At 39.2% G+C, this 14,014-nt stretch overlaps 1 protein-coding gene across 2 annotated transcripts in view; it reads right to left on the reverse strand.

The window, feature by feature from the left end:
• Nucleotides 1-325: 325 nt before the first annotated feature.
• Nucleotides 326-14,014, reverse strand: part of xrcc4 (X-ray repair complementing defective repair in Chinese hamster cells 4) — a 119,684-nt gene continuing 105,995 nt past the window's right edge. Inside the window, exon 8 of one of the 2 annotated variants that reach the window (XM_066711891.1) lies at nucleotides 326-1,023. In XM_066711891.1, coding sequence (XP_066567988.1) covers nucleotides 915-1,023 — 109 coding nt within the window. In that variant the 3' untranslated portion in view covers nucleotides 326-914. The remainder of the gene's footprint in view (nucleotides 1,024-14,014) is intronic. The other variant, XM_066711890.1, reaches the window with a different exon arrangement.

Here is a 14,014-nt window from a genome sequence, read left to right on the forward strand (position 1 = left end):
AAACACTTCAGAAAAGAGTGCCAGTATATAATAACAATTAGTTGGAGATGTTGTGCCCTGTTTTGAGGAACCAAAGCATCTGTCAAAGAAAACAAATGGATATCTCCTGAAGAAGCAGATAACGCCAGGAATGACATTTTCAGAGGTCAGAGTTTGAGAATTACTTATTATCAATCTTCTTATTCAAACCACCTACCATTCTTAATCAAGATAAATACATTTAAAATAACTGTTGTTCACGCACAACTTCACAACTCCAACACAAAAGGGTTAGGGAAATTTTTCAGACATTTTATTTCTTATTTGTATGTTCTGTGTGTTCTTGGCTTCTCTGGAATAGAAGGAAATTGCAATTAGATTGTGTGATTTTCTTCCCCTTCTAATTGACTCCCCTTTCCTTGTGACTAACAAATGTTACATGAAATTTCCAACTGAGCTACAAGTAAAACAGATTTTCTGAGCCAACAAACAAGAAACGTTTTTATTTAATTTTTTTACAAAATTCTACAAAAGCAAATCCTGTAAACGTTTTACCTCCACACACCTTGTTATTAAAATAGTTATTCTATAATTACAATTCATTACCTAAAGCAGATTTATTTAGCAGACAAACCACACACATTCATTTTATTAAAACAAATGGGGAAATGGGAATAACTCATTCTTTGATCTTCCTTTCCTGCCGAGAGATACTAGTTAATCCCACTACTGTGGAATAAGGATCTAACTTTTGGTTGTTCACTAGGATTTCTAAAGCCCATTATTCTCCTAGTTCCAAATGAAATATCAGCAGTACTAGGCTCTTATCTAAAAACAAGATACTTGTTAAATGTTTGTGTAATTGGTATGTTATTTCAAAAATAAAAGTTTAATTTTATATTTTTTAAAGCATCCTAAGGCACAGAATTCAGTGGTTAAATGTCATCAAAGAGATCCTCGGGCTCCGGGTCTTTCTCGGCGACACCTGGGGAGTCCTGTGGTGCCTCACTATTGGCTCCGGTCTCCTTTTGTGTTGATGAAACCCTGCAAGGAAAAGTCAGCATGATTTTTTTGAGCATTAAAAAACTTAAGCATCCAATCATTAATGCGAAAAAACAGGCGAAAGGTGATTTAATCAAATAAAAAAATACATCAAAGCCTGCAGCATCAGTATTCAGTATCACAACGCATCTTGTCAAAGTGTGTAACTTAATGTGGTTATACTTTAAGAAGCAAGCTGGGTACATTTGAAGAGTTTCTATACCAAAACAAAACTGAAAACAACTCATTCTCCTTTCTCTTTCAGTCTAAGTCATGATTGACTTCTGTCATTGTCAGCGTTGAAGTGCTTTCTCAAACCGTTTTGAATTGCATGCTTCATGATTAAAGATCACAGGATGAACAGGAGAATAAATAAAGTCCCCTATAAATCAGGCGATCTGTGACTCCTGATAAGACAAGGACCTAATCCCAAGGCAGTGGTTTGAAAGTCATTTTCATGTTGCCAGCTGTGTGCAGCCGCATTACAGTGAGAAAGCGTGTACCTGCTGGCAGTCTGGCATTTATCAGTATTCATGTGCAATTATCTGGAAGATATTCCCCCTGCCCCTTGACATTCAGAATATATTTGCATTAACAAAACAAAAAATAAATCACACACACACGCAATATAAATGAGATGCTGTATAAATACATAAAAATGGAAAGGCAAAAATTTCAGAATCAGAAAGATCAAAGATTATGTGGATGTCCCATTGTGCCATTTTTACACTGGTACATCAAGAAGAACAGAGATCAGTAACTAGGACCATCATCTTCAGTTCCCTTTACCCTGATATACCTAGCAAACATTAAAAACGGTCAATGACACACACCTCATGCACTGCAGCCACCCCAGACATCCAGACAAATTTAAACCACTTGAATGACCAATTTTGAGGTCTGCCACTGACTTTCCAAGCTCATCTCTGAAAATACACCTTGTGAAATCCTGCACTCTATGCAGGTTGCGGCAGTAATTGAGCAATGATACGCCAAAGACAAAGAACATATAAATTTACAAATAAATAAAGACTTTTAAGACTGAAGAAAATAGTTTTTGTAAACGTATCTATGTGCCACAAACTAAGCTACCAATCGTTGCATTAACAGTACATGCAGAGCAAACTAAAAAACAACCCCCCCCAGCAACTTCAGACCTTTTGTTGGCTTCCAGCACTTGTTCGCTTCACTTCAAGTCCTCCCACAGACGCAGTACAGGACAGAGAAGTGTAAAGGACTCAGAAACAATTTGCAAGTTTTCGACGTGGGCAAAAAAAGTCAATTGTGCGTATCTAGTGGGTGGTTACAGAATACCATAGACATTCTGGACAGCGATCCAACTTCTATCAATGGATATTTTATCTTCTTTTGTTCAAAGCACTGTTCATTTTACAGATGGAACACCATGCATTGGAAATTCCTTTTGTACTGAATTACAATATTTGCATTAAGCTTCCATTCTCCACAAAGGGTTTAGCTGAACTGAGTTGAACTTTGACAGAAGTTGTGAAAATATAGATGACCTCAACTCAAATGTTTTTATTTAGTATTCTGAGACAAAACTTGAGTAACTTCACTGTAAATAGTATGTATTTATCATATAATATTATACTTAATTAAATCCCTCCAACGATACTAATGACAACATATTATCATGTATATCATTGACATAATGGAATACATTTGCTTGCATTAACCTTTACTTAATTAAAGGATTCCTCTGATGTAACTCGAAGCAATAGTTTCAATGATGTAAAAGTGGTCTGTGAACAGGAAGAAATTAAAATGCGACTTTAACAGCAGACTATGATGTGCCTTTTCAAGTCTCAGAAGAAGGGGGAAAGGTTGAATAAAAGGGATTTTATAATCCACTTTCCCTGCAGAATTCAAGATGTGCTGCATATCATATGACTTACAAAGGAAGCTAATGTCCAGTATTGCCCTAGCTAACATACAAAAAAAAGAAAATACACCCAGAATAATTTTATAAAAAAAACAGCATCAAACAGACGCATGCCTCATTTTGTTTAAATGTAGTGAGCTTGAGATCTTATAAATGATTCAAGAGGTACAGAGGTATCTAGAATCACATTAGACTAGGAAACAAAAGCATGTGTTCCTGATGTTGTCAAACACTGAGAGAAAGACAGGCAGTAGTATGAACAAAGGCAGAGAAGGAGGATACTGTTGAAAATCATGCCAATGCAGTGTAAATCATTTTTGATACCACTTTAAATATAATAAAGCTGAAGGACCACTGATCCCCTCCATTCCCCTCTCTGGGGGCCTGTGGAACTGCCACTCAGCTTCCAACAAGGCTGACTTCATCTCCGCCTTCGCCTCCCGCCACTCTCTGGATTTCATCGCTCTCGCCGAGACATGGATCTCCCCTGAGAACTCAACCACCCCTGCTGCCCTATTCCTCTCTGTTTGTTCTGTCCCACTCCCCCCGTCTTACCGGGTGGGGAGGAGGAACAGGGCTCCTGCTCTACCCTTCTCTCCTCTTCTCTGTCCCCCCCTTTCTCTCCTCTATCACGACTAACAGCATTGAATTCCATGCAGTGGATCTCACCTCTCCCTCTCACCTCTTCCTTCTAGTTCTCTACCGTCCCCCCGACCCACTCGCCTCCTTCCTGGATGAACTCTACTTTCTTCTCTCCTCCCTCCCCTCGCTGTCCTAACCTACCATCCTCCTGGGAGACTTCAACATCCACCTCTCCAACCCCTCCCACTGTGCTGGATTTCTTCCTCTACTTCACTCCTTTAACTTCTCTCTCTCCCAGTCTCCCCCCACTCACAGGGCTGGTCGCCAGCTAGACCTCATCTTCTCTAGAGGCTGCTGCCCTTCAACACTCTCTGTGACACTCATGGACATCTCAGACCACCACTTCATCTCCTTCTCCCTTTCTCTCCCCTCCCTCTCCACTCCACCCACTCCCTCTGTCACCTTCCACCTCCACTGCTCTCACTCTCTTACCTTCCATTGACTGCTTTTCCCATCTGTCTGTTAACTGTGCTACCTCTTCTTTGTTCTCCTCCCTCACCTCCTCCCTTGATTCTCTCTGTCCTCTCACATCTCTGTCCGTCCCTCCCTCATCAGCCTTGGATCTCTTCTGTTCTCCACTCGACCCTATCCAATCTGCGTGCCGCTGAACAGTGGAAGAGGTCCAAACTCCCAGCTGCCCTCGAACTCTACCGCTCTCTACTGTCTACATTCTCCTCCTCACTCACCTCAGTCAAGAAATCTTACTTCCAATCAATCTTTGAATCCTCCGCCAACAACCCCCTCCCTCTCCTCCTCCTTCCTCTCTCCCTGCAGATGATTTTGCCTCCTTCTTCTTCTCCAAGATCACAGACATCCGCAAGCTCTTCAACAGTCCTTTCTCCTCTCCCTTGCCGCCCAAGTCTCCCACTGATCAAGCTTCCTTTTCTTCATTCTCACCTCTTTCATATTCACCTCTCTACTCCTAGGTCACAAACCCACATGTGCCCTGGACCCTCTCCCCACTCGCCTCCTCCAAGCGACTGCTCCTGATCTACTCCCCTTCATCTCCTCCATCCTCAACTCCTCACTCCTCTCTGGATGTTTCCCCTCTGCATTTAAACAAGCTGCTGTCATCCCATTCCTCAAGAAACCTACCCTTGACCCCACCTCTCCAAATCAGATCTCCTCTTTTTCCCTGCCTCTTCCTCACCTTCTGCCAACTTCTCCATTTCAATCCCCTTGGAATCTACGACACTCTCTCATTCCCACCAAAGTCAAAACAGCAGAGTCTCTGACCTCCTTCCGGCAATTACTCAAGGTGCATCTTTTAAGACTGTAATTTAGTCATTCATTCTCCTGTAAGATTGCACTTACAACATTTTGTCATACTCTTGCCTTTGCATTAATAGCACTTGTATTGTTTATTTTGATTTCCCCTACGCTCCCTCTCCCTTAGTTCTTAACTTTGACTTAACATCTTGTCTGCACTTATCAGCTTTTACAATCTAGGATGTAAGACCTTATATATTGCTTACTGTATCTCCTATACACTTGAGTAAATTCTAAATTTGTAAAATGTATTATGCCTGAACTGCACTGTATTATGATTGTATTGTACAGTATTGCACTTTGTATTGCTCTGATGTTTTGTACATCGCCCTGGACAAGGGCGTCTGCTAAGAAATAAATAATAATAATAATGAGACATAGGGGGAATTGCTTCTATCCCCGTAAGAGAGGCTTTGTTGAGAGAAAATGATATAAGACAGAAAACAGGTACAATTGCAGCTTTCAACTTCATAAGCCAGAACGCTTAAATACCTGGTATTTTACATTGAATGTAGACATTATAACTGTATAATATCTAAAAGCTGCCTTCTAATAATTTCTTGCTTCCTTATTTTGCTTCAGTTAAACACTGAATTTGATGACTGACACAAACGCTCTTACTGAATGAAATGTGAAGGGTGGCATAAAAAGCAGCCATTTCTGTAGGTGTGCCCACATCAATGGGCAGAGAGTTCAAGTGGGAAGGCAGATAAATGTCATGAGAGGTTGGCACACTGTGTGCCCTGACTGGAAACAAAGGTAACTAGCAACCCAGCTTGAGACGAGCAGGAGTTTTTCAACACAAAAGTCTCAATGAAGGCTGTTTCTCCTGGCTTTTTGTCCCTCTCAAACAAAATAGGTGAAAAGGTATTAACCTCAGTGTGCTCTTCCACAGTTCTCCACATCTTCACAATTACTGGGTGTACCAACATCCTTAAATATAACGTGTGTTGTTTTAAAGAATATAATTAATCAACTGTTGCACTGCACTGGATCAGAAGATAATCACAAGGCTTAGGCTATTATAATGGACATTTTTACTTTGGTGTATGAGACAAGCATGACATGTACACTCACCTAAAGGATTATTAGGAACACCTGTTCAATTTCTCATTAATGCAATTATCTAACCAACCAATCACATGGCAGTTGTTTCAATGCATTTAGGGGTGTGGTCCTGGTCAAGACAATCTCCTGAACTCCAAACTGAATGTCTGAATGGGAAAGAAAGGTGATTTAAGCAATTTTGAGCGTGGCATGGTTGTTGGTGCCAGACGGGCCGGTCTGAGTATTTCACAATCTGCTCAGTTACTGGGATTTTCACGCACAACCATTTCTAGGGTTTACAAAGAATGGTGTGAAAATGGAAAAACATCCAGTATGCGGCAGTCCTGTGGGCGAAAATGCCTTGTTGAGGCTAGAGGTCAGAGGAGAATGGGCCGACTGATTCAAGCTGATAGAAGAGCAACTTTGACTGAAATAACCACTAGTTACAACCGAGGTATGCAGCAAAGCATTTGTGAAGCCACAACACGTACAACCTTGAGGCGGATGGGCTACAACAGCAGAAGACCCCACCGGGTACCACTCATCTCCACTACAAATAGGAAAAAGAGGCTACAATTTGCACAAGCTCACCAAAATTGGACAGTTGAAGACTGGAAAAATGTTGCCTGGTCTGATGAGTCGCGATTTCTGTTGAGACATTCAGATGGTAGAGTCAGAATTTGGCGTAAACAGAATGAGAACATGGATCCATCATGCCTTGTTACCACTGTGCAGGCTGGTGGTGGTGGTGTAATGGTGTGGGGGATGTTTTCTTGGCACACTTTAGGCCCCTTAGTGCCAATTGGGCATCGTTTAAATGCCACGGCCTACCTGAGCATTGTTTCTGACCATGTCCATCCCTTTATGACCACCATGTACCCATCCTCTGATGGCTACTTCCAGCAGGATAATGCACCATGTCACAAAGGTCAAATAATTTCAAATTGGTTTCTTGAACATGACAATGAGTTCACTGTACTAAACTGGCCCCCACAGTCACCAGATCTCAACCCAATAGAGCATCTTTGGGATGTGGTGGAACGGGAGCTTCGTGCCCTGGATGTGCATCCCACAAATCTCCATCAACTGCAAGATGCTATCCTATCAATATGGGCCAACATTTCTAAAGAATGCTTTCAGCACCTTGTTGAATCAATGCCACGTAGAATTAAGGCAGTTCTCAAGGCGAAAGGGGGTCAAACACAGTATTAGTATGGTGTTCCTAATAATCCTTTAGGTGAGTGTACATTTTCCCAAAGCCATTCCATGACTAGTGCCACCATCAATGCCACTGGGCTGACCACAACACAGTGACATTTCATAGCACACTTGGGTAATCCAGAGCTGTTCTTCCTATTATTTGTAAATCCCTCCTCGGTATTATGAGAAGAGCACCTTTTGTTTCCAGCACCCACAAAGTGCAGTACGGAACAACGCGCATAAATTACACTTGATCTCACTGACAGTCCATTTATGTGTAGCTATGTTCCAGTTAAGAAACAGCTGCAGGGAACATTGTTGTGAACATCTAAATGCAGGGCTGGAAAAGAACAATATTATGCAAGGTGACCCTGTGTGCACATATATTTAATTGCAATCATTTAAATCAATTTAAAATTATTTTATCGTTACCAACTGAAGCCAGAGGAAGAGAGCAGCCCACCCAGACTATGCTTCATAGAGTTAAAACTAACAGGCTTCAGAGGCAATCTTAAGCTCCCATCCCATCATACTCTTTGCTCACATTCAAAGTTCACACTAGGCCTTGGACTGTACATTTCTTCATGTTCAGCTGGAATGGAAAACCAATATTGACATGTAATGGTTCTAATTTTATCACAGGGTGTTTTTTTGGCAAATCTCACAATGGCATACACTGAAGTGTACTTGATGTGCCAACTACCGAATTGAATAGGTAATGTCATAACTTTTTCATCTTAACACATTTCAATTGGTGTTGTGATCAACTCTGAAATCTTGTTTTTATTGCAAGTGACTGTAGCTCCAAACTCAAATGGTAGAGTATAATGAACTCCTCGATTACTTATCTCTGACGTTTTGCCACAGATATTACTATATTTGTACATCCTAGAAGTGTCAGAAACAAGACCCTATAGTTATTACATTTATAACATGAATCAAGACCATGTTTTCTACTTTATTTGTCATATCCTGATGTTTGAATGGATTATTATAATCATTATTATTTATTTCTTAGCAGACACCCTTGTCCAGAGTGACTTACAGTTTACATAAGAAATATTTTAAAGCATTACAAAGTGCAATAATATAATCAGTACAAAATACTATAAGCATACACCCTAGCATGATGAGCTAACAAGTGCAGACATAATACAGTTAAGTATGTGCTAAAGGGAGGGGCAGGCAATCATTATTCACATGCATATGTTAACAGATAATATTTTGGTAGCGTAAACTAGTTATACGTTTTTGCTCGAGTCAGTTCCGCTTTGGCACAGACATCGGAGAGAGTGGGAACATTTTGATGTGGATTTCTTGGTTACAGGACACTTTCATGTGTGTAACAGATTAATTAAATCACAAGAGATTTAACACATGGAGATCAAAAGTTATTCTAAACAAGGATGTGACAAAACAAAAAAGAGAATAAACAAACTGTTAACGCCAACTGTCTTTACAAGCAGTATTGTCACTTAACAATAACTTATAATAACTACTAGTGCTCTTTGCAATCTATTAATGAGAGACTTAACAACTCCAGCATTATAAGAGTTGTACATTTATTTATTTTTTGGTAATGGACAGTGGGAACTAAGCTGAGTAAAACTGAGCAGAAGATTCTTAGAGGATAGTCTGTATTGAGCATTGATACCAGCGGCAGTTCTAGATAATTGCATTGGGTGGGGAGCCGGGCTGGGACCAGTAGTAATATTAGGGTAGCCATCAATTTCCCCGCAGTGGATACCGGGGGGGGCTGGGATGGGGGCTGCTGATGGTGTATCATTCACGCTAGCGGGGGGGGCAGATGGTGTTTTGGTAACGCTAATGGGGGGGGGGGTGGGCGCTGACAGCGGTGCCCCTGATTGATACCCGACAATGAAAGAGTTAATGCGAGGTGAGTAACTAACTACTGCAGGGACAAATAGAACGGCTTCACTTGATCATAGGCTTGCGGACCAGTGTTACACATACATCCCTTGTGGTAACATTAATATTATTATTAGTAGTAGAATTAATAATAATAATTTTACAGCTACATGACAAAAACTATAAAAGGGAACACATTTTAGCTTAATTAATGTATATACCACAAGGAACCCTCCACTTATCCCACACATGAAGAGCCAGAGAAAAGACAAGTAGATCACAATGAACACCGTATTACTCTGTCGTTTTGTATAAGAGCTTACAAAAAGAATTAATATGGAAAATAACAAAGAAATGACAGAAGTGCATGTCTTCACAGGGTAAGAGGTACCACCACACATCTGGACATACAAAGCAGAACTGAGCTGTCAATTTTGCAGAGTACGTGGTATCCAGATGCTCCCAGTGGATAATAACCCAGGGTGTTATCAAGATGAATCACTGGAAACTTATTTACATATCACTTCATGCTATTAGATGTCTGGTCTCTTAGAGCAATCCCAGCTTGAGAATAGTTTGCAAAGAAATCCCCAGAAAACCTTATAAGGAGAGTGAATTTTGTGGACAGCTGTAATTATCCTGTGTTGTTGCTTTTTGTAACATTAAACTTATAGAACATAATCAAGATAGAACACTTGAACAGACTTCTAAGCTATGTCCCATTTGAAACGGTCACGTCATATTGAAATTTGGAAAAAGGTCTTCAATTCTAACTTGGAACTACTCTCTTATGATCCAATATGTCAAATTATACCAAATCATTTTGCAGTTCCTTAATGTAAAGTAGGATTTTTAGAAACTTCTCAAACAATGTCTCTTCATAATTTAAAAAGATCTTCAAGAGCTTCAATAGCGTATTACAAGGGTGAGCCTTAGATTGTATGAACCTCAAAAAGGACTCAGAATTCTTTCTTATAATATTCACAATGCTTGCGTGTTTTCAGCTGTTTGGGAAGGGATTTCAATGAAGTGTATTCTTCTGCAAGTCTAGTTTTGTTTCTGGAAACACAAACTAAATTGATGGTTAAATTAAAAGCCTTCCAGTCATGTCTTCAGCTCAACAGAATAAAGTCTAGGAGGATTATATTCAGTAGCAGTGATAGCACACAGAATCAGATGTGTTAATCAACCAGTCAGTTGACGAGTGCTTAATCTTAAGGTGCTGGAGGTCTGCAGAGTCTTCAGGTTTTCATTCCATGGGAGCTGTTAACTACCTACTTCAGTTTATACTTGGACCTATTTAAGTGGACATTTTCCACTCATTAAAGCGCTGATTATTCGCAGATACTTACAAAACCTACTGGACTGCAGCCCTCCAGCACCAAAGCTCTGCACCCCTGCACTTCGAACACGTCTTTCTTGCAGAGATGAACTCGATCAGTGATACTGTAGCAACTGCTCTCGAGAGTATCTAGCCCTGGTACATTTCCAAACCCAACAGCTGTATCATATGGGCTCGTGCCTAAAAGACAATAAACAGCATACACCGTTTTTTTGTAATATTATTAAATGAACACAGAAATAATACTTCTCTCATGCTTACCACCAGCGAGCTCCATGACGTTTGTGCTTAATAATAAAATAATACTCTAATAAATAAGACGATGGAGTCCATTAACAAGTTTACTGTACAAACGTAAACTATTAAATCAGTTTAAAAATGCTTCTGGCAACAAGGTTTTAATAATAAGAAACAGGTTTAAATTGCAAAAAGGGACTGCGTCAAGCTGCTGCTGCTGGCTCTTACAGTAAACGCAGTGCAGATCTGTGGAAGTCCATGTCTCATTAGCTAACAAATGAGCACTTATAGGAGCTCATAGTATTTATGTACTGTTTGCTAACTAATAGGACAAAGTAGGCCAATAACCTTCAAATACCACATACTTTGTCAAACCAAAAAACGTTTTTTTAGTCCAAACAATTCAACTCTTCTTTAGCACCGAAATATATACTATATTTCAATAAGTGATAACGGTGACTATACCTAACCTGCAATGAAATAGTTAATAACTCAAACAAATAGCACTCACTGGGTATAATACTTGCAAACCATTGAAGCCGTGTTTTGAAATAAAACATTGTTTATTCCACTGTTTAAAAACAGGGTGTAGACATTATTAATCTCTCATACTGGGAACAGTCTAGAGAAAACTTCATATTTGGCAAGAATGTTGTGAAATATACTAATGTGAGATATGACACACAGCATACACACTTTATTTCATTCATATAAAGCAAAGTGGATTTTTCACCTTTCCATTACTGAAGAATGAAAATAAACTAAGCTGAAGAATTGTGGAAACACTTTATCCAAGTCAAAAGCAGTATTATTGATGACTACAAAACATATAATTCATATTTTTCTAGCAGGAATAACTTTGATGGTATGCAACACTTAGTAACGAGACACATTTGGCCATTGCTGTTTAACAGTGCTTCATTTTGCTTATATGAGTTTAAAACATGAACCAGAAAGATTGAATGAAAAAATGAAATGCATATGTATAGTGATTTGGTATCTTTTATCAGCTGATGTTTAGTTTATTGATCAGCTGCTAAAGTTTCAACACTGATAATCAGGCAAAAGTTTAACTATTTCACTTACTGCCCTGCTAATGTGATTTATTTATTTATTTATTTTACAAGGCACTCACAAACAGTGCAGTAACTATTGGGGTGGTGCATTGTGGCTATATAGTACAAACACAGAAGAAAGGAAAACCAACATGTCAGGAGAGAATTCATGACAGCTGGTGGAATTCAGTCAAACTCCATTTTAATGGTCAGCTTTGTGTTTTGCAATGTCATTGGGTTTTGTGAACTGGCTGTTTTAACAGTTCCAAGAGATTGTTAATTTGCACTGCTTAGAAAGAACTCCTGCTAAGGCAAATATATATATATATATATATATATATATATATATATATATATATATATATATATATATATATATATATATATATATACACTTACCTAAAGGATTATTAGGAACACCTGTTCAATTTCTCATTAATGCAATTATCTAACCAACCAATCACATGGCAGTTGTTTCAATGCATTTAGGGGTGTGGTCCTGGTCAAGACAATCTCCTGAACTCCAAACTGAATGTCTGAATGGGAAAGAAAGGTGATTTAAGCAATTTTGAGCGTGGCATGGTTGTTGGTGCCAGACGGGCCGGTCTGAGTATTTCACAATCTGCTCAGTTACTAGGATTTTCACGCACAACCATTTCTAGGGTTTACAAAGAATGGTGTGAAAAGGGAAAAACATCCAGTATGCGGCAGTCCTGTGGGCGAAAATGCCTTGTTGATGCTAGAGGTCAGAGGAGAATGGGCCGACTGATTCAAGCTGATAGAAGAGCAACTTTGACTGAAATAACCACTCGTTACAACCGAGGTATGCAGCAAAGCATTTGTGAAGCCACAACACGTACAACCTTGAGGCGGATGGGCTACAACAGCAGAAGACCCCACCGGGTACCACTCATCTCCACTACAAATAGGAAAAAGATGCTACAATTTGCACAAGCTCACCAAAATTGGACAGTTGAAGACTGGAAAAATGTTGCCTGGTCTGATGAGTCGCGATTTCTGTTGAGACATTCAGATGGTAGAGTCAGAATTTGGCGTAAACAGAATGAGAACATGGATCCATCATGCCTTGTTACCACTGTGCAGGCTGGTGGTGGTGGTGTAATGGTGTGGGGGATGTTTTCTTGGCACACTTTAGGCCCCTTAGTGCCAATTGGGCATCGTTTAAATGCCACGGCCTACCTGAGCATTGTTTCTGACCATGTCCATCCCTTTATGACCACCATGTACCCATCCTCTGATGGCTACTTCCAGCAGGATAATGCACCATGTCACAAAGGTCAAATAATTTCAAATTGGTTTCTTGAACATGACAATGAGTTCACTGTACTAAACTGGCCCCCACAGTCACCAGATCTCAACCCAATAGAGCATCTTTGGGATGTGGTGGAACGGGAGCTTCGTGCCCTGGATGTGCATCCCACAAATCTCCATCAACTGCAAGATGCTATCCTATCAATATGGGCCAACATTTCTAAAGAATGCTTTCAGCACCTTGTTGAATCAATGCCACGTAGAATTAAGGCAGTTCTCAAGGCGAAAGGGGGTCAAACACAGTATTAGTATGGTGTTCCTAATAATCCTTTAGGTGAGTGTATATATATATATATATATATATATATATATATATATATATATATATATATGTATTTTTCCACAGTATTTTTAGATTACATTACCAATAAAAATCATTCACCATTTTTTCTCCCTGGGTTCTTATTCAAAAATATACTCAGTACACTGTTAATATTAGAGTCAGATTATGTTTCAACAATAAAGGGTCCTGTAAAGCTGTACTAGGCTGGCTTTTAAAACGACAATCAAGCACAGGCCATACATTTATGAATATTTGTACCATCTGACTAGGAAAGCTGTTTCTTCTCTACAAATGTTTCAATATATTTCACAATTGTTTGTTGGTCTAAAGCACAGATAGATTTTTAGTTTAGTTTTTTATAAACCTTCTGCACAGAGGAGAACAAAGCATTGGCAGGACGCCAGGCTTATCATTTTACAATACAACATAATGCTATAGAACATGATGTCATTTCTCATGTTGACTTTTTGTTTTTTAATTAAAATTTAATCAAGTTCAAAATGACATTTATTTTAAATCATTTATATGGAAATACAACAAACTTAATTACATCCAACTACATTAGCTCCCCTTGCTTCTTGTGCAAGAAATATAATCATTACAAAACCATCGTTGATCTTTCAGCAGGTGTAAATTGAGTACTAAATCAATTCTATATGCATGTAAAACCCATACACGTTACACTTATGGCACAGATCAATATCCATTAAATACTGACATATAGGAAAATGCTAGCTGACATTTTAGTGGGTACAAAACATGTTTGGAAGAGCATACTATACTGTATTTTGAAAAAGTTTAATTGTATGCATGAT

Source organism: Amia ocellicauda, chromosome 8, assembly GCF_036373705.1.
Source record: "Amia ocellicauda isolate fAmiCal2 chromosome 8, fAmiCal2.hap1, whole genome shotgun sequence".
In the NCBI taxonomy this organism is placed as follows: domain Eukaryota; kingdom Metazoa; phylum Chordata; class Actinopteri; order Amiiformes; family Amiidae; genus Amia; species Amia ocellicauda.